General features: G+C 41.7%; 1 protein-coding gene across 4 annotated transcripts in view; it reads right to left on the bottom strand.

Moving 5' to 3' along the window:
• phf2 (PHD finger protein 2) overlaps positions 1-21,594 on the bottom strand; it is a 135,010-nt gene that overhangs the window by 79,621 nt on the left and 33,795 nt on the right. For all 4 annotated transcript variants that reach the window (XR_013497472.1, XM_078209649.1, XM_078209652.1 and 1 more), the window contains exons 2-3: positions 10,804-10,889; positions 1,455-1,566 (exon numbers count right to left, since the gene is read on the bottom strand). Coding sequence is in view for 3 of the 4 variants with exons in the window: in XM_078209649.1 (XP_078065775.1) it covers positions 1,455-1,566; positions 10,804-10,889 (198 nt within the window). In the remaining variant the exon portion in view is untranslated. The remainder of the gene's footprint in view (positions 1-1,454; positions 1,567-10,803; positions 10,890-21,594) is intronic.

Here is a 21,594-nt window from a genome sequence, read left to right as displayed (position 1 = left end):
GGCAGGTGAAACTAGATCGAGGGGCATGGCCTCAAAATAAGAGGAAGCAAATTGAGGACTGAGTTGAAGAGGAACTTCTTCACACAAAAGGTTGTGAATCTGTGGAATTCCCTGCCCAGTGAAGCAGTTGAGGCTACCTCATTGAATGTTTTTAAGGCAAGGATAGATAAATTTTTGAACAGTAGAGGAATTAAGGGCTATGGGGAGCGGGCGGGTAAGTGGAGCTGAGTCCACGAAAAGATCAGCCATGATCTTATTGAATGGCGGAGCAGGCTTGAGGGGCCAGATGGCCTACTCCCGCTCCTAGTTCTTATGTTCTTATGTTCTAACAGCGTGGGTTCAACTGCCGTACCGGCTGAGGTTATTCATGAAGGTCACGCCTTCTCAACCTTGCCCCTCGCCTGAGGTGTGGTGATCCTCAGGTTAAATCGCCACCAGTCAGCTCTCCCCCTCAAAGGGGAGAGTAGCCTATGGTCATCTGGGAATGTGGCGTCTTTACCTTTCATATATAGGAGCAAAGTGAATCCCCAGTTCATGCCCACTACCTGACTACAGATAAACATTCAATTAATATACAGTTATCAAGACTGTTTCACTGTTTAAGCCACTTGTTCTGTGATTTAAATGCATGTTGCCAGATGTACCTCAACCCATTTGTTTCTGTTCTTCCCACTACTTTCATAACCTTAGTGCTTTTGGCAAGTAATCTAAATAGGATCTTGGGATAAATAAACTAATACGAAAGCTGAAACAGTCTAAAATGCAGCAAACACCAATCCACAAAATGATCAAACTTATACGAATAAAAACAACGTTGTTGTGAGCAGAAATGCACAAAATAACAATGAATCTGAGGAGACTTTCACTGTACGGCTGATTTTACATGCAAAGAATATCCAAATGTACAGAGTTGGGTTCCAAGAGAGGCAGTGGAGGCCTGTCAGCCACAACTTTGTTGCAGCAAATGAACTGTTGATGTTGTAAAATTGAATTATACAGAAAACCAGAGTTCTTCTGTACAGCATTCAGCTTTTGAAAAACAAGTATGGTGCATTCGCTAATTTTACAGTCATTTGAAACAAAACCTTGTGAAAAAAAAGTTACACTGCTGGTTTGGCACTTAATCTTTACGAGCTGTACAAATGCGATTTTCAAAAGGAAAAAGGTACCTGATGTAACCAGAGTACATATAGTTTGCTTAATCAACAATTCAAAAGTAAGGCATCTACAATAATTATGGCAATTAGCTCATTATTAATTAGCACAAGTTCAAAATAATAACTGCACAGATAAATAAATTCTGCAGCTGTTGAAGCTATGCACTTTTTAAATGTCAGTTGCTCAAATTTCCCAGTTTAATTAATGAGTAGACTCCCTCAGCAAGGAAAAGCTTAAACAATTTGCATATTCAGTAAGAATAAGTTTCTGAATGGCTTTCATGTGACAATACCTACCTGGGAAAGGTCCGGCTTCGCAGTTCTTTTATGAACACCTGGCTTCCATTCTGTACCGGTCTTATAATATCCACAGTATGGATCGGCTCATACTTTTGCCTTTTCTTTTTCACTAAAAAGTACAAAGAGGAAAATACTGTGCATAAAACGTCAAATAAATTAGTTTATTTATTAGTGTCACAAGTAGGCTTACATTGGCACTGCAATGAAGTTACTGTGAAAATCCCCTCGTTGCCACATTCCAGCGCCTGTTCGGGTACATTGAGGGAGAATTTAGCATGGCCAATGCACCTAACCAGCAGGTCTTTCGGAGTGTGGGAGGAAACTGGAGCATCCGGGGGAAACCCATGCAGACACAGGGAGAACGTGCAGACTCCGCAGAGACAGTGACCCAAGCCGGGAATCGAACCCGGGTCCTTGGCACTGTGAGACAACAGTGCTAACCACTGTGCTACCGTGCCGCATCACTAACCAGCCGTCCAGGAAACTGGGCTAACTATGTGGCTATTCTAGCTAAATTCTGAGTGATACAGAGGAGAAAACTGCCAGTGCTGCTGATGGTTTACAGCTCTGTAACAGCACCTTTCAATTCCGATGCAGTGTGAAAAGAAGGATCACAAGGGGAGAGGGGCGTGACACAAATGTTTTCAGTTAGTGCCTCTCGTGGCCTTAGGATGTCCCCAAAGTACTTTACAGCTGATGAAGTACTTTACAGCTGATGTGTAGTCACTGCTGCAATGTAGGAAAGGTAGCAGTAGAAGTGCACATGTCAAAATCCCACAAACAGCAATTAAATAAATGTCTACATCGTCTGTTTTAGGTATAGACCAAGGAATAAATATCAGCCAGGACATCACTCCAGCTCTTGTTTAGGTAGTGCCTGGGGATCTTATATATCCATCTTAAGAGGTGAGGCAGGTCTCTTGTTTAATATGTAGTCTGAATGAGAGCTCCTCCAAGAAAGTGAAGCACCCTCCCAGTACCAAACTGGGCAATGTGGAAACACGTCTAGAGTCTGCTTTGAGGCCATGACTTTCTGGCTCAGAGGTAAAAGTGCAACTACTGAGTCATGGCTTATACCAATAATAACAGTTTAAAAGGGAATTACTGGCCTTAAAGTGAGTTATTTCTCCTTCATTAAACGTAGTTATCCTTTGGATGGCATGAGTAAATCAAAGCAATGTAGCACAGGAAATGTATGGGCACTTTCATTTCAAGAGATTATCATCTTGTAACGGAATATTTCTGCTTCCCATACATTCCACTGAAGGCATGTGATTTTGATGGCTGTCCTAAATTCTTTGCTCTCTCTGGGATGACTCTGCTTTTTTTTTTATTCATTCATGGGTCATGGGCGTCACTGGCTGGCCAGCATTTAATTACCCATCCCTAGTTGCCTTTGGAGGGCAGTTGAGAGTCAACCGCATTGCTGTGGCTTTAAAGTCACATGAAAACCAGACCAAGTAAGAATGGCAGATTTCCTTCCCTAAAGGACATCAGTGAACCAGATGGGTTTTTCCGACAATGGTCATCAGTAAATTCTTAATTTCAGACTTATTTACTTTTTATTGAATTCAAATTCCAGCATCTGCCGTATGGAGTTCAAACCTGGGTCCCCAGAACATCAGCTAAGTTTCTGGATTAATAGTCTAGTGATAATACAACTAGGCCATTGCCTCCCTACTTCTGAAAGCGTTTACTTCTCCTTAGCCTCCATAGCTCCTCTCTTATTGAAGTTCCTTTCCCAACTGTGTCTTTATCTCTGTGCACAACTAGCAATAACTTTGATGTTGAGAGTTCCCACTCAAGTTGATCCCAATTCCATAATTGAAGGTTTGCCAAATGTAAGTGTTTCTTCCTGGCCTTGTGCAGGTGAACGGTTATAGTCTGATACTAATAAATAGACCATTTCATTTCTCTGGATGCTGCCTTAAGCAATTTAGTGTTTCAATTTATCACACATGCTGAAGTAACAACTGGGTTTTACATTCTTTGTAAGCAGAAAAAAGTCAGAACCTGTGTCATTGAAACTCAGAAGCAATTACATTAAGGACCAGCTGATCTATTATCTGGTCTTGCTCTTACTCATTGGGACTGTGACAACTCAAAGAGTGAGTGAATAGAACAAATGTATTTTGAGCCACGAACAGTTGGGATTCTACAAACAGTTTTATACAATATGGAGAAATGGCTTTTCAGTATAAATCTGAGGCCTTCCATGAGAGTGATGCTAAGTCTTTTGGTTTAGTGATTCTTCATTAGCCTTATCTATCTAAAGCTGTGCACAGCATGCTCCAGGTATGAGCAATGCATTACAGTAGTGGCAGACAATTGATGATGATGAGATAGATAGTCTGAATAATTGTGCTGTCCCTTACAGGTCAGTTTATGATCAGAAAATTACAGTCTGCAACATTAGGACATATAAATGCTCAATCTGAGATGATAAACTTTTCAAAATAAACAGATCAACAGATTTATTAAAATGGGTATTTTTATCCTTGATGCGCGATTAATTCACTCGGGAGGCTGATCGTACCCGGGAAATAAAGGCTTTTATTAGCAACAAGAATAGAGCATACTGCTTAACAATACAATCCCAGACTAAAGGGTCACTAGGAAGTGCAGTGACCTTTATACTCCTATAGGAAGGCGGAGCCAACCGGAGTGTACCACAGAACAATACCAACAGGTGGAACACCCCAACCCTAACCCCAACAGTAACAAGAGTAACATATGTACAAGTACCCATAGTGATAACCATCTATGGTTCACCACAATCCTAATACTGCAAACACTCCCTTTTAGGCTAACATTTCAAGTAGTAGACATAAAATAATGAGGGGCATAGATTAGGTAGATAGTCAACATCTTTTCCCAAAGGTAGGGTAGTCTAAAACTAGAGGGCATAGGTTTAAGGTGAGAGGGGAGAGATACAAAAGGGTCCAGAGGGGCAATTTTTTCACACAGAGGGTGAGTGTCTGGAACAAGCTGCCAGAGGTAGTAGTAAAGGCGGGTACATTTTGTCTTTTAAAAAGCATTTAGACAGTTACAAGGGTAAGATGGATATGGAGGGATATGGGCCAAATGCGGGCAATTGGGACTTAGTGGTAAAAACTGGGTAGCATGGACAAGTTGGGCCGAAGGGCCTGTTTCCAAGCTGTAGACCTCTATGACATCAAACTGGTAGATCATTTGATTGGCTATTGTAAGTCACAGGGGTGCATCTTTAAAGGTAGTACACCAAGCTTTTATCACTCAAAGCAGATACTGATCCACCAAAGGTGTCGATATCTCAACTAATCGATGGAGGTATGTACAAGCCATGGGATCATAGCTTGAAAACATGCTTTCTTAATGCAACACATGCTATGTGCACACACAAATAATGGCACTTGTTGCTGAAATTCAACCAGTTTGTTCCTGTCGTAAAGGAAGTCTTCACTACATTGCCAAACCCAGAAAGCAAACATTCCTCCTCAGCTAGAATTTGTGGTTTGAACTGACAAAATACGATAAAAGTGCATCTTAATGATTAAGTTAAAATCTTCCAAGAGGAACCAAGTAATAGAGCAAGGTGAATTCTGCAAAGTGAGAGGTACTAGCCTCAACAAACAGTGAAATTAAACTTGATGTGCTTTATACGTATATGCTTACATGAAAGAAGCTGATAAAACATGAAATATGCAATAATTGACAGAACAATCATGACTTGAATACATGGATTACAACAGAATCAGACATGAAATTGGCAACTCAGACACTCAAGAAGCCAGACTGAGTAACAGGCAAGGGTGAAAGAGCACAATTCCCTCAGCTGACAAGTCATTTGTGCTGGCTGTTTTTCATATTTTAGATCTGGTACAGGCAATAGTTAGGGATCATAACTTGTGGTGTCACATTTCAACTAACAGATCAAGCGTCCAGCAAAAGCCTTATTGGACAACCTGCACAAATCTTACCTGTTGGACAATTAATATTATTCGAAACAAAACATAGTAACTTCCATAGCTGCTCAAAAAATGTAATGATCATTGTCTTCCTCTGTACAGCCTTCGACGCAAAACAGAACTTTTCAAACTATTAATATATGTAGCCTATCAACTAGCAATGAATGCTTGCCAAGTACCTTAGCATGTATAGCCAACTGATACAAAACAAGGTGTGCTGAATCAGGACCTTGGCATAAAAATTAAATTCCAACTGTGACACATTGTTTGAAATTTATATATGTTGAACTAGAATGGCGTAAACAAAATCGAATTTTAGTCATTTCCTGAAAGCACACTGCTTAACATGCCTTTTGTTTATATAAATGGTAAATATTCAACTAGTTTGACACTTCAAGTTGCATTTCCAAGACTGTCACCTGCTAACGTCCAGCCTCTCAATGCCGTCTTTGTCTCGGTTCCCTTTAGGATCGTCTCAGCATCTGACCCCGCTGAAGACAACTCAATAGATTGGAATCCAATTGTGTACTGTGGCTCGGCTCCTCTCTCTGCAACTCGATCCTGAACTTCCTAACCCACAGACCGCAATCAATAAGGATAGGCAACAACACCTCCACGATCATCCTCAACGCTGGTGCCCCACAAGGCTGCGTCCTCAGCCCCTGACTATAAAGGCTATGCGTCTCAACAACATCCCAATGCTTAACATCCCAACTCTTTATACACCTATGACTGTGTGGCCAAATTCCTCCCCAACTTGATTTTCAAGTTTGCTGATGACACCACTGTAGTGGGTCGATCTCAAACAATGATGAGATGGAGTACAGGAAAGAAATAGAGAATCTGGTGAACTGGTGTGATGACAATAATCTCTCCCTCAATGTCAACAAAACGAAGGAGATAGTCATCGACTTCAGGAAGCATAGTGGAGAACATGCCCCTGTCTACATCAATGGAGATGAAGTAGAAATGATTGAGAGCTTCACGTTTTTGAGTGTCCAGATCACCAACAACCTGTCCGGTCCCTCCATGCCGACGCTATAGTTAAGAAAGCTCACCAACGCCTCTACTTTCTCAGGAGGCTAAGGAAATTTGACATGTCCACTACGACTCTCACCAACTTTTACAGATGCACCACAGAAAGCATTCTTTCTGGTTGTATCACAGCTTGGTATGGCTCCTGCTTTGCCTAAGACCGCAAGAAACTACAAAGCATCGTGAACAAAGCCCAGTCCATCACTCAAACCAGCCTCCCACACTTCCCGCTGCCTCGGAAAAACAGCCAGCATAATTAAGGACCCCAAGCATCCCGGACATTCTCTCTTCCACCTTCTTCCGTCGGGAAAAAGATACAAAAGTCTGAGGTCACGTACCAACCAACTCAAGAACAGCTTCTTCCCTGCTGCCATCAGACTTTTGAATGGACTTATCTCGCATTAGGTTGATCTTTCTCTACACCCTAGCTATGACTGCAACATTACATTCTTCACTCTCTCTTTCCTTCTCTATGTATGGTATGCTTTGCTTTTACAGTATGCAAGAAACAATACTTTTCACTGTATACTCATACATGTGACGATAATAAATCAAATAAAAAAATATACATTGTCACGCACGCTATCCTTCTCATGTTAATAGGTCTTTAAACCAGAATTGTTACCCTCTACTACAAATAATGGTGTACGACACTTTACCAACCAACAGGTCCTTTTCCATTAATGTAATAGGTTTATTCAAAGCTTGTCTTTGCTGGATACTAGAGTGACGTTTGTGATACATCGTATTGTTTGTACTCAAGAAATAGTCAATCTCGTGTAAATTCAACTCCCAACCTTTAGCCAAAAAAGTCTAATTTTCCAATACACCTCGTGCAAGCGTCGACCCTCAACTTTCCAAGGAAACTCCACTCCAACTCAGCTCACTGCCCCATTCTGTGTTCAGACTAACACAGCGAGACCAGGATTTGAAGCAAGAGTTTTCTGATTTTTCTGCATCAGTGCTTGATCACAGAGTACTGAGATTTCGGGGAACTTCGGCAAAAGTTTATTTTCTCAATGAAAGGTCGGGGGTAAGATTGGAACACACTGCGCACGGGGAGTGCACATAGTGCAGGTGAATTAAACTTTCCTAGGACAGGAACTAAGCTCACTGAGCTGTCATGAACAGTCCTATGGCCCCATAGATAAGAAAAGGGATTCCTGAAACTTGCCTTTTTAGGCATGCTTCCCGCGCCAATCCACTTCCTTGCAAACCGTATGCGTCTGACGCTGAGACGCTTAAAACCAAGCCCAGTTTCCTGCTGACTGTATGAGCCATGAGCACGGGTAATTGAAAATAAGCCCCTCAAAAACATTACTTACCCGTGTAAAAGTCGACCTCTTAACATTTTGCCTAAAAAAAATCTCAGAAATTCAACTTTTATGTCAATATGTACAATATTTACATCAGCAAAAAGGCCGCCTTAAATCCACAAGATTCCATTCAGGTTTCCGAACATTCCCCCACCCCCTGACAATAGGGATGAATAGGTTGACTGTAATTGAATGGAGATGTCACTTTCCCTGATAAATTTAAGATGAGCAGCACTCTGATGTTATCACGCCAGACAAGATAGATGACATACATCACGAAATTCAACACGTCTTCACCACTACCTAACAAAAGAGTCACCGGAATGCCAGTCTTCCCCCCCATCAAGAAATCTACAACAAATCAAATCAAAGGTTCAAAACGGAGACTGACAAAGTCCCACATGGCAGGTTGGTTAAGAAGGTTAAGACTCATGGGATACAAGGAGAAGTGGCTCGATGGGTGGAGAACTGGCTTGGCCATAGGAGACAGAGGGTAGTGGTCGAAGGGTCTTTTTCCGGCTGGAGGTCTGTGACCAGTGGTGTTCCGCAGGGCTCTGTACTAGGACCTCTGCTATTTGTGATATATATAAATGATTTGGAAGAAGGTGTAACTGGTGTAATCAGCAAGTTTGCGGATGACACAAAGATGGCTGGAATTGCGGATAGCGAAGAGCATTGTCGGGCAATACAGCAGGATATAGATAGGCTGGAAAATTGGGCGGAGAGGTGGCAGATGGAATTTAATCCGGATAAATGCGAAGTGATGCATTTTGGAAGAAATAATGTAGGGAGGAGTTATACAATAAATGGCAGAGTCATCAGGAGTATAGAAACACAGAGGGACCTAGGTGTGCAAGTCCACAAATCCTTGAAGGTGGCAACACAGGTGGAGAAGGTGGTGAAGAAGGCATATGGTATGCTTGCCTTTATAGGACGGGGTATAGAGTATAAAAGCTGGAGTCTGATGATGCAGCTGTATAGAACGCTGGTTAGGCCACATTTGGAGTACTGCGTCCAGTTCTGGTCGCCGCACTACCAGAAGGACGTGGAGGCATTGGAGAGAGTGCAGAGAAGGTTTACCAGGATGTTGCCTGGTATGGAGGGTCTTAGCTATGAGGAGAGATTGGGTAGACTGGGGTTGTTCTCCTTGGAAAGACGGAGAATGAGGGGAGATCTAATAGAGGTATACAAGATTATGAAGGGTATAGATAGGGTGAACAGTGGGAAGCTTTTTCCCAGGTCGGAGGTGACGATCACGAGGGGTCACGGGCTCAAGCTGAGAGGGGCGAAGTATAACTCAGACATCAGAGGGACGTTTTTTACACAGAGGGTGGTGGGGGCCTGGAATGCGCTGCCAAGTAGGGTGGTGGAGGCAGGCACGCTGACATCGTTTAAGACTTACCTGGATAGTCACATGAGCAGCCTGGGAATGGAGGGATACAAACGATTGGTCTAGTTGGACCAAGGAGCGGCACAGGCTTGGAGGGCCGAAGGGCCTGTTTCCTGTGCTGTACTGTTCTTTGTTCTTTGTTCTTTGTCCCAATTTAAGCAATGCCAGATTCAGATTCAAAGATGCTGGATTCAAGATCAAAAGGGTAGGTTTCCAGGTAATCTTTTTGGAAATGTCGAGAGTACAATAAATCTTCCTTCAAGCTTAGGCATAACCATTACAGATATAGCATTTATAACAGTGGAATTGAGTTTAAAATCTTCATCAGATGTGAGGTCTCCTCAAGAATTCTATACATCTTAGAATCTTTATTCCTACCCCAAAATTAAATGTTAGATCTTTTCCTTTGTGTTCAAGTAATAGGAATTCTAAAGACATAGCTAGTCAAGAGCAACAGTCAATGAAAGCCACCTCATAGACAATTTCCGTTTAAAAGACTTAGACAGTTCAGGGATCCAAAATTCACTTCTCTTTTGTAAATATGACATTCCAGTGTGGGAGAGCCCATGGGGAAATCACAGAGTTTTCCAGTTTGGATTTTCAAACCTGCTGCAGTGAGGACAGATTTTACATAACGTCCTTCTGGTGAAGGGATAAAAAGAAAAGAACAGGATTTTTGAGGCTGGCCAGATGAAGTGCTGAGTTTTTTGTAATCCTGTATTTTCCCATGTTCCTCAGCCGTATAATACACCAATCTGTTAAGATTCCAGGTTTGAAATTATCCTATGACATTTCTATTACAATTCAAATTTATACTGTGAAATATCACAGTCTTTTTACAGAGAGGCTGTGACCCTGAATGGGTCCCAGATTCAATCCCTGGTCTCCTTGATGAGGGGTAACACAACCAAACTCCCATGTCAGACTGGCTGAGGATAGCAAGTATTGTAAAAGCTTGATGTAGTCAATGGGTGACTAGTTAATTGTGCACCGTATATGCTCGACTTTGCACCCCTCTGGACTCAAAGGAGTGGAGGTGTGGCTTGTGCCAAGGTTAGCAATAGAGATAGGAAACAGCGATTGGCTTCATAGGAACTTGGGACACCAAAGACAAAAATAAATGAGAAATTAAGCACATTAATGGCAACATATTTCCATGTTAGTGTAGGATCGAAAGCAATGAAATTGGGAGTTATGGAGTCCATCGGTGACAAAATCTCATTTTAAGGGCTGGACTTTCCGGCCATGCTCGCCCCAAGGCAGGAAAATCCCGCCTGAGGGTAATGGACCTTTGCATGGTCTGTGTCCCGCCCGCTACGATTCCCGTGGCAGGCGAGACGGTTAAATTCTGCCCTAAGTGTTTGTAGCGTTATATCAAGGGAACCAGTTATTCAAGGGTCTCTGGCATCCCTTTATTGAAAATCAAGCCCCCATTGCCATACAAAAACTTTATTGAGACAAAACAGTCAAATTATTTTCAAGATTAACTTTTCAAAAGATATGTTTCGGGCTGATGAAAAGTCGCAACTTTTTGTTAGACACAGCAAGTAGCAAACATTGTTTTTAAAAGTAAAATGGCACAACCCATGAGCGTAAGAGAATATCTTTGCTGATTACTCTTTCGTCATCTAACAAAATCAAATTGTGCAACAACTTACTGGTAGACTGGCCATGAGTTTTCTCACAATTTGGACAGTGATAGATATCAATGTCTGGTGCCTCATCCTCTTCCACGCCAACACAGCTGTAATCATTCCAAATATAAAGATGTGTTATATTATTATGAGAAGCTGCATTTATTCTGAAACAACTAGTTGTCTATGAATGACTTAATGTTTGTAGCTTTTCATGTATTTAATGTACATGAAGCAATATTTTTAACTAAGGTAAATTAACAACAGATTCAAAGTTTTTTTATATCATAAAAATACCGGGAAAAAAATTAAATATCTGAAGATTTTTTCCCCTTGACCCACCCACATGCTCCATCCCAACCCACTGCTAAAGGTTCACTACTATTTTCACAAACTTATTGACAGAGTCGGCTACAGATCATGGTGCATTTAGATGTAGGCAAAATGATACCAAGTCCTAGGTGATAGTGGGCATAAATTGCAACTTTTCTTCCTGGGTAGAAATGGATCACCCACCACTTACAGGGCCCACCCAATTAACATTCCGTTAATCCTATCTGTTCTGGAAAAGATGCACATTGTTTCATCTGTCAATTTGCCACATAGTACTTGTTAAGCATTAGAATAGAGTAGAGGAATAGCCATGCCATTCACTATTTTAATGTTAAACAATGAAATGTTATTGATGTTCTAACTAGTACGAACAAAATTCTTTAGGAATTATTGAAAAAGAAAAATGCAAAAAATAAGGAATTCAATGTTATCCAAAGCCCCTATTTCCTCAGGAGGTTAAGGAAATTTGGCATGTCCACTACGACTTCCACCAAATTTTACAGGTGAACCATAGAAAGCATCCTTTCCGATGTATAACAGCTTGGTATGGCTCCTGCTCTGACCAAGGCCGCAAGAAACTACGAAGGGTTGTGAACAAAGCCCAGTCCATCACGCAAACCAGCCTCCCATCCATTGACTCTGTTCACACTTTCGGCTGCCTCGGAAAAGCAGCTAGCATAATCAAGAACCCCGCGCACCCCAGACATGCTCTCTTCCACCTTCTTCTGTCGGATAAAAGATACAAAAGTCTGAGATCACGTACTAACCAACTCAAGAACAGCGTCTTTCCTCCTGCCGTCAGACTTTTGAATGGGCCCACCTTCTATTAAGTTGATCTTTCTCTACACCCTAGCTATGACTGTAACACTACATTCTGCACTCTCTCCTTTCCTTCTCCCCTATGAACTCTATGCTTTGTCTGTAAAGCGCACAAGAAACAATACTTTTCACAGTTACTTCATTGCAGTGTAAGCCGACTTGTGACTAATAAATAAACTTTAAACGTCTTTCACTGTATCCCAATATATGCGACAATAATAAATCAATTCAAAACAAATATAATGTCCCCTCAGAGATAAGCTAATAAGGGCAAACATTTTAGTTCGAAACATCTAGCGGGTAGTAAGAATTCTGACCTAGTTTGGACTAGCAGAGTAGTTACTACTCCAAATATTCAGGAGAGCTGTGATGCCCAGAATTTTAGCTACTATTAAGACGTAGACCAATATTATCTCAAATTCAAATAAACTGATTTATTTTTGTTTTCCCACTCCAATTACTCATTGCCTGCTGAAGACCTCTGTAACAAAAATTCCACAATGACATACCCAAGCAGCTGTTTCTGCTTTTTTAGAATCCTTTAATGCTCGCCTCCCCTGGCCCCTCTGAAATTTGACATCTTGTCAACCACTATTGCATCATCCAGGAATCCATAACTCATGCATGCACAATAGCTTGCTAATATTCACTGCCATTCACCCATTACGATCACAACTAGCTCAATTCTTCCCTTATCCAATGCTCACATGTGCATTACTCCAATACTGATCAGAAGTGGGAATCCTGACTGGTTTCCTGCTCTCTAATCCAGAAGTGCAAAAGTCAGTTTTAATGTCCGCTACCCTGGCTAAAATCGTCATCGCTCCCAACCCTAACCAGGGATCAAACCAGTGATCTTCCTGAGCCATACTCAATGGAAAAATTCTATAAACCAATGCAGGGTGAGCCAGAAACTTTCACGTATATGTGAGCCCAAACAGCAAGTACAATTTTATGCATGTGCCAAACAAAAATGATTAACCCATTATCAGCTATGAGAAAAACATATAATTCTCTCTCCCTGTTAGTGCGTTTACATTGCTGCTCCAAGTGTGACTGATATCAGCACAGACGAGGAATTAAAGATTCTTGGTCTGCAGTTTCAGCAAGCAGTGCATTTAGTTATACAGCTTTTAAGATTTCAAGAAGAAATGGGGGTTCTAAGTTGTAAATGCACAACTGGAACTGCCACGCTAAATTCAAAGCTTCAAGAAATGATTGGGAGGGATAAAAAACTGTCCTTTCTGCCCAGAGAAATGAACGTGGGATTTTGCAAATCTTACAAATATTTACAGATTAAACTAATTCTACAGGACTAACAACTGAAATTTCGGAATGGAACTGGAAAAAGACAGGCTTCTTTCCAGTTATGAATTCAATTACATTCTCGACAAGATGAAGCTTACTGGCTCTTCAATTAGCCGTTCCAACAGTTAACAAAATATGTACAACTTAAAAGGAGAAGTAGAAGTAGATAGGTTTGGAGTTTAGATAATAACTCTTCAAAAGTGTGGCAAAAAGTTGATAAAACTGAAATTAAAAAACACATAGTATTGTAAGTTCTACAGAGGCAGAGAGTACAGAAATGCAGAAGTCATTCTAAACATATAACAATCAATGGGTCAACCACAGTTAGAATATCATGTCCAATTGTGGGTGACCTACTTTAGAAAGGATGTTAAGGACATGGTGCAGCTCCTAAAGCGTGTCACTAAGATTGGGCATTTAAACATTAGGAGAAACTTAAAATTGGAGCTCTTTTCATAAAAATGGAGAAGGCTAAAATGAGAGCTGATAGTGCTGTTAATAATTATGATGGGCTTTGACAAGATAAAGAGAGAAGAACTAATGTCACTGGTTGGTGAGTCAGTAAGTAGAGGTCACAGATTTAAGATCATTGTCAAAAAGGATAACAGAAGACACTAATAGAAATTCTTCAACTCAGAAGGTAATTGGAATTTCATTCCAAAAGAACATGAGAAACAGAATCCAAATTTCTTCTCAAAGGGAAGTAGACAAATATTTGAAAATATTCTAAAAGGTGCCAGGGAATGGGCAGTTCTGTCAGAAAGCTAGCACACTCATGATGGGCTGAATGGCTTCCTCTGGTGCTGTAAAATAATGTCATGGAAAGACTTCAGGGCCACTAATAAGGTAACTAAAATCTTACTCAAAGTGTTAATCTTTAGCCTTCAGAAACTACCGAAATTGGGGAGTTTTAGGGGAATTTCACAGTAACTTCATTGCAGGTCTAATGTAACCTTACTTGTGACTAATAAATAAACTTTTAGTTTACTTTAAATTGTTCTTTCTGGCCTCTAAAAATAATTTTTGATAACATGACAATAAGAAATACTTATTTAATGTTTTAGAAATGGGCCGTACTGTGGATTCTAATTGAACAGGCACAATTACTTCCTTTTAGATCTCTTTTTAGAACAACTGACTATTTTCGCAACAAATAGTAGGATTGCCTCATGCTGTCTCACCCAAGACAATAATTGCCAATAAACAGTAGTGACTTTAGAGGTTTATTTATTATGTGCCCCCACAAAACAAAATTTCATGTAATCTCGAGTGTACTTAATGGAAAAACACAATCACAAATACCTGCATGTCTTGTTACCAAATATTTAGACAACCTTTTAATTCATTGCTTCGATTTTTTTAATTTTTAAAAGTCTAATTCAAAAAGTACACATACTTGTGGGAGCATTGAGCTCACATTCAAAACCTGCACTTGCAATGCTTTTCAAAGCCTGAGAAATCAGCATATGCTTAAACAGCAGGAATTAAAGATGGGTAAACTTAGCAATTCTTTTCATATGTCGGACAATGGCAAGGTTAACATTTATTGCTCATCTCTAATACTCTCGAGAAGGTGGTGGTGAGCCACCTTCATCAACCGCAACAGATTGTGTGCTGCAGGTACTCCCAATGTCATTAGGGAAGGAGTTTCAGAATCTTGATCAAGTGACAGCGAGGAAACGACGATGTGCAACAAGTCAAGATGGCGTGTAAATTGGAAAAGCTGGTGTTGAAATTCTCAATTAACTATTGCTCCTGTGTTGTGCAAGCCTTGGTGTGCTATTGCAGTACATCTTGGAAGTGGTGCATATTGCTGCCGTTGTGCATTGGTAGTGAAGGGAGTGAATGTTTGAGGTGGTGAATAGGGTCCCAGTCCAGTGGATGCCTTGTCCTGGATGGTGTAAAGCTTCTTACAATATTGTTGGGGCTGCACACGTGGAATGTATTCCACCACACACAAAAACAGATATTGCTGAAAAATCTCAGCAGGTCTGACAGCATCTGTGGGGAGAGAATAGGCCCAACGTTTCAAGTCTAGATGACCCTTCGTCAGAGCTGTTACAGCACTGTATTATGTGGCTGGTCCAGTTAAATTTCTAGTCGGTGTTGAAGCCCAGAATACTGTCACTGGAGAATTCAGCAAGATGTTGATGCCGGAGGGACTGAAACTAATAGCCTCAAACATCCACAACAATCTTCCTTTTTCTAAATTTGACCCCAGCCAGTGGAGAGATTTTCCTGATCCCTGGTGACTTAAATTTCGTTAGGGCTGCTCAACAGCACACTGAGTCAAATGCTGCTTTGATGTCAAGGGCTGTCACTTTCAAATCAAGAATTCAGCTCCTATGCCCCTGTTCACACCAAGGCTGTAAGGAAGTATGGGTGGCACAGTGGCAAGCACTGCTGCCTCACAGTGCCAGGGACCTGGGCTCGATTCCCTGGCTTGGGTCACTGTCTGTTTGTAGTTTGCATGTTCTCCCCGTGTCTGCATGGGTTTCCTCTGGGTGCCCCGGTTTCTCCTCCCACAGTCCGAAAGACGTGCTGGTTAGGTGCATTGGCCATGCTAAATCTCCCTCAGTGTACCCGAACAGGCGCCGGAGTGTGGCGACCAGGGGACTTTTACAGTAACTTTGTTGCAGTGTTAATGTGAGCCTACTTGTGACACTAATAAATAAACTTTACTTTAAGGTATAGTATCAGGTGCCCCTTGACCCAAACTTGACATTAGCGAGGTTATTGCTGAGCATATGCTGTTTGATAGTTCTGCCAACACCTTCCATCACTTTGCTGAGGATTGAGAGTGTATGGATGGTGCAGTAATTGACTAAACTGGATTTTTCTTGCTTTTGGTAGATAGGACATAGCTGGGCAATTTTCCATTTAGTCGAGTAGGTGCTAAAGTTGTAATTTGGCCAGAGGCAGGGCTAATGTTGAGCATAAGTTATCAGCAGTCCAGCTGGGATGTTGTTGAGACCCATAGCCTTTGCAACAGAAATGAGAAAGGTAAACATTTTTAATTTTAAGTATACTTGTATAATATCTCTGACAGCATCCAAGTATTTTGTCTTCATGGGCCACAACCAGTGAATAATAAATATAAAAACAGTTAGAAGTGGCTGCCTGGATTTCAAGATCACAATGCCAGGGACCTGGGCTCGATTTGGGCGGCACGGTAGCACAGTGGTTAGCACTGCTGCTTCACAGCGCCAGGGACCTGGGTTCGATTCCCGGCTTGGGTCACTGTCTGTGTGGAGTTTGCACATTCTCCTTGTGTCTGCGTGGGTTTCCTCCGGGTGCTCCGGTTTCCTCCCACAGTCCAAAGATGTGCGGGTTAGGTTGATTGGCCATGCTAAAAATTGCCCCTTAGTGTCCTGAGATGCGTAGGTTAGGGGGATTAGCGGGTAAATATGCAGGGATATGGAGTAGAGCCTGGGTGGGATTGTGGTCGGTGCAGACTTGATGGGCCAAATGGCCTCTTTCTGCACTGTAGGGTTTCTATGTTCTATCACATTGCCAAGACCGTGCTTGCCAAAGGTGGCACAGTGACAGTGGTTAGCACAGCTGCCTCTCAGTGCCAGGGACCCCAGGTTTGATTCCAATCTTGGGTGTCTGTGTGGAGTTTGCACATTCTCCCTGTGTCTGTGTGGGTTTCCTCCGGGTGCTCCACTTTCCTCCCACAATCCAAAGATGTGCAGGTTAAGTGGATTGTCCATGCCAAATTGTTGTCCCTTAGTGTCCAAAGATGTGTAGGCTTGGTGGATCAGCATGGTAATCATGGGCAGGGTTACAGGGATAGGGCCGGAAAGGGGGGGGGGGTGATACTCTTTCGGAAAGTTGGTGCAGACTCGATGGGCCGAATGGCCTCCTTCTGCACTGTAGGAATTCTATGGATTTTATGATGGCTTTTATGTAGTCCACCAGTTTTAGTTTAAATATCTCGGGCCTAAGGCTATAGCGATAAATAGCAGTCAGTCACAATGCGTTTCATCCCTACTGAGACCCACAACTGGATTGAACAGCATCTCTTCTACTATTCATTCCAACATTAGAACTGGCTACTGAGAGGGTCAGAAGGATCAACTCCAAAATGTACTAAACATATCTCAAGATAAAGTAATTATAATGTAACCTTTACTTGAGTTTCCCTTTCTGAGTTAACACACATTTTGAATAATGCAGTACTTTAAGTTATATAGTGATTTTTCCTCATCAGTGTTGGTTCCCAGCAGCAACCTACAAACTGTTAAAATGCCATGACAATACCATTCAAAACATTATATGAACTGAGAAATGGTTGCAGTATTCCCAACACATGGTTGGAGCTAATAAAGTAGTAAAGTACAAGCTGATGTTTCTCTAGCTCTTGGGGCGAAAGGGATCAAGGGATGTGGGGGGATCAGGATATTGAGTTTGATGACCAACCATGATCATAATGGCAGAAAGGCTCGAAGGGCCGAATGGCCTACTCCTGCTTCTAGTTTCTATGTTTCTATAAGCTAATGTACTAGCTTTATCACTCAACCTTTTCATTGTATTAGCAAGTTTCTTGTAGTAAGGTTCTCAATAAGTCAGAGATTTCACTGCTGGGGTAGGAAAATGGATGCAAAATGCATAACTCCAATAAAAATATCTAGAACGTTTTAAGGAATCACCACAGAGATAATGTACTAAATATTTTTGATCAGTTGCTATAAATTGAATAACATTTTCTTCACCCACTGTAAACAGATAAATATATAAACTTGTTCTTGTCATACAACATAAGCAGCAAATAAGCAAATCTCCGTGTGTGACACAGATGGGACCGCTTAACTATTGCTGCCCATGTGCTCCACGTACGAATATTGCATTTACGATGGTTAAAAAACAGAACATTTCTCTGCAACAGTATCAAACATCATAGAATTCCTGCCGAGCAGGAGGAGGCCATTCGGCCCATCAAGTCTGCACCAACTCTCCGACAGGGCATCATCTTACCCAGGCCCACCCCCTGCCCTATCCTCACAACCCCACACATTTATCATGCCAATCCACCTAACCTGCACATCTTTGGATACTAAGGGGCAATTTAGCATGGCCAATCCACCTAACCTGCACATTTTTGAACACTAAGGGGCAATTTAGCATTGCCAATGCACCTAACCTGCACATCTTTCGACACTAAGGGGCAATTTAGCACAGCCAATCCACCTAACCTGCACATCTTTGGATACTAAGGGGCGAACCAGCATTCCCAATGCATCTAACCTGCACATCTTTGGACACTAAGGGGCAATTTAGCATGGCCAATGCACCTAACCTGCACATCTTTGGACACTAAGGGGCAATTTAGCATGGCCAATCCACCTAACCCGCACATCTTTGGACACTAGGGACAATTTAGAATGGCCAATCCACCTAACCCGCACATCTTTGGACACTCGGGACAATTTAGCATGGCCAATCCACCTAATCTGCACATCTTTGGACTGTCAATAAAAGGTTTTGCTTCGAAAAACAGTTAAATTCAAGATTTTAATTCAGACATTTTCTCCAAACCTGAATAACAGTTGTTCCAGAGCTTACACTACTTATTTGGCTGTTTGTTTTGCAGTTCTAAGGAAAGTATAAATAAATGGAATGCAGCTGGCACAACCACTCTGAATGCATTACAAAACAGAACCAACACCATCCTGTAATTATCCTGTTAGACAGGGCAGCTGAACGGAATCATACAGATGCATCTTGGGATATTTGCCACGCTCAGATTGCAGTATTCTGGGAGCTGCAATCATAGGTTTCAGCTGACAAATCATAACCGTGAGAAGAGCATTAACCCCAAACTTTGAATGGATACTGGTGCGTCCAGATCAAAAGGCGAGTGACTGTAGCCAAAGATCCCAAAAATTCTACATGTTTCATATTTCACAACAATATACACATTACATGAGTAATCTTTCATTTCTACCATATTACAAATCTCATTTTGAATATCAGAAATTACATTTACCGAGAAAATGATCAGCAGATGTGTTGACTGATTGGGTTTTAATTTTGGTAGAATTTCATGAGTCTGTATCGATATAGTTCAGTCAGGATAGTTGCAATGTTGTCAATTGCTTTACTTTAGGTGTGCAAAATGTGATGTTGAACAATATAACAGAAAACATGCCTAATGATATATTATACCCAGAAGGCAATAGCAGTTCAGACCAGTATTTTTATTTTCCCGTTTTATTGGTATTCCATAGAAACCCGACAGTGCAGAAGGAGGCCATTCGGCCCATCAAGTCTGCACCGACCACAATCCCACCCCACCCCTATTGCAGCACCGACCCCACACATTTACCCCGCTAATCCCTCTAACCTACACATCCCAGGACACTAAGGGGCAATCAACCTAATCCGCACATCTTTGGACTTCCGTTTTGAAGTATACAAGACCCATTTGGACTCGTATTCTTATTTCTCCATTTTACTGGTGTTCCATTTTAAAGTATACAAGACCAGTATTCTTATTTCCCTGGTTTACGGTTTTTTCCTTCTGGGTAAATATAAAATGGATGTCCCAAAGGAAGGTTTATAAATTCACGATGAAAATCAATTTTTCCACATGACCAAGTCCAACACATACCATTGAAAAGAATAATGTTGGCCTCACATCATGCCAGGCACTATTGTTGAAAGTTCCACTGTGCATGTTTCTCATTCCTTCCAATGTGAGTTGCACTTTGTTTTTTGCGTACAGAATGGTGCGCCACTCCTGACTACATACTGTCACAATGAGGTGACTTGTGCAGGAGTGATATTAATCTGTCATTTCACCAGCTGACCAAACTATAAAGGACTTTTTAAAGACAAGAAAATACACTGACTAACGATGGTTGCCACAAGTCACCTGATATCTGATATTGCCAATGATTGGTTTCCGGAAAGTCCCAAATGGAATACTATTCAGATATGCCAGCACATCCTTATCTGGAAATTCACACCTGAGTCTGTCAAGCAGGGGCGTACGGAAATGTTCTAGGCATAGCATTTACATTTCTACAGAACTATGTCCTCAGCAGAGACAGATGGTATAAGGAGATATGTCCCATTAAGATGGATAATAATTCATTCAGGATTTAATGGCTGGAACATTACAGAATCTAGTCACCCACCTCCTCTGCCTCCCCAGCCTCCACCCCCCCCCCCCCCCCCCCCCCCGGCCCCACAGTCATGAAATGAAAGCGCCGTTGGTTTTGATATCAGATAAGCAAACACGTTCTGAAATCATTATGTAGGGATATGTGACTGAAGTAACCATTTTGAAATCTCTTTAATACAGCATGCAAGCTGTGAACAGTGAGTTGTCCCACCCATTGTCTCTGGACATTGCAGTGGCAGAGCCATCAACTCAACTCTTGGAACCTAAACGAACTTGGAATCAGCACTGACGTTCAATTTGGCGAAGGACTTAACTACCTACAGTGTAATTGGACATACATGTGCATGTGTCGCAAAAGTTTGAGAAGCATGGGTGTACCTTTTTAAAGATTTTGCTTTCTTCACCTGGGTGGATTTTTAACTCAGTAAAAGCTAAACACTTTTTGTTTTAAACCTCAAGAAAGCCAGTCAGATTCATTCATTTGCAATCAGTATGTAAATAGTTAAACGTAGATGTTAAGTAAAAACTTTCATCCTTCTAATAACTTCACAAAACCTGTTACGGTCAGACTCTGTGCTGTTCTGGTCACCACACTACCAGAAGGATGTGGAAGCTTTGGAGAGAATGCAAAGAAGGTTCACCAGGATGTTGCCTGGTTGAGAGTGTTGGCTATGAGGAGAGGTTGAATAAACTTGGATTGTTTTCATTGGAAAGACCGAGGTGAGGGGAGACCTGATAGAGGTCGACAAAATTATGAGAGGCATAGACAGGGTGGATAATCAGAGGCTTTTCCCCCAGGATGGGAGTGTCAATTACAGGGGGCACAGGTTCAAAGTAAGGGGGGGAAAGTTTAAGGGAACTGTGTGGGAGAAGTTTTTCACACAGAGAATGGCGGGTGCCTGGAACGCGCTGCCAGAGGAGGTGGTGGAAGCAGGCACATTAGCAACATTTAAAATGCATCTGGATGTGTTCATGAATAGGGAGGAAATAGAGGAATACAGACCGAGTAAGGGCAGAGGGTTTTTTTTAGTTTAGTTAGGGCATCATGATCGGCACAAGCTAGGAGGGCTGAAGGGCCTGTTCCTGTGCTGTACTTTTCTTTGTTCTTTGAGATGGAGTCACATTTTTAACCCTCCTCACGTGGCCATAACAATACACATCCAAGACACAAAGGCCAGAAATTTCCAGCTGTTGACGTACTCCTGCTGGGGGGTTTCTTGGCAGCC

The sequence above is a fragment of the Mustelus asterias genome, chromosome 3 (assembly GCF_964213995.1).
Source record: "Mustelus asterias chromosome 3, sMusAst1.hap1.1, whole genome shotgun sequence".
Classification (NCBI taxonomy): Eukaryota; Metazoa; Chordata; class Chondrichthyes; order Carcharhiniformes; family Triakidae; genus Mustelus; species Mustelus asterias.
Note: the sequence above shows the minus strand (reverse complement) of the source record. Positions and strands in the feature narration are given on the sequence as shown.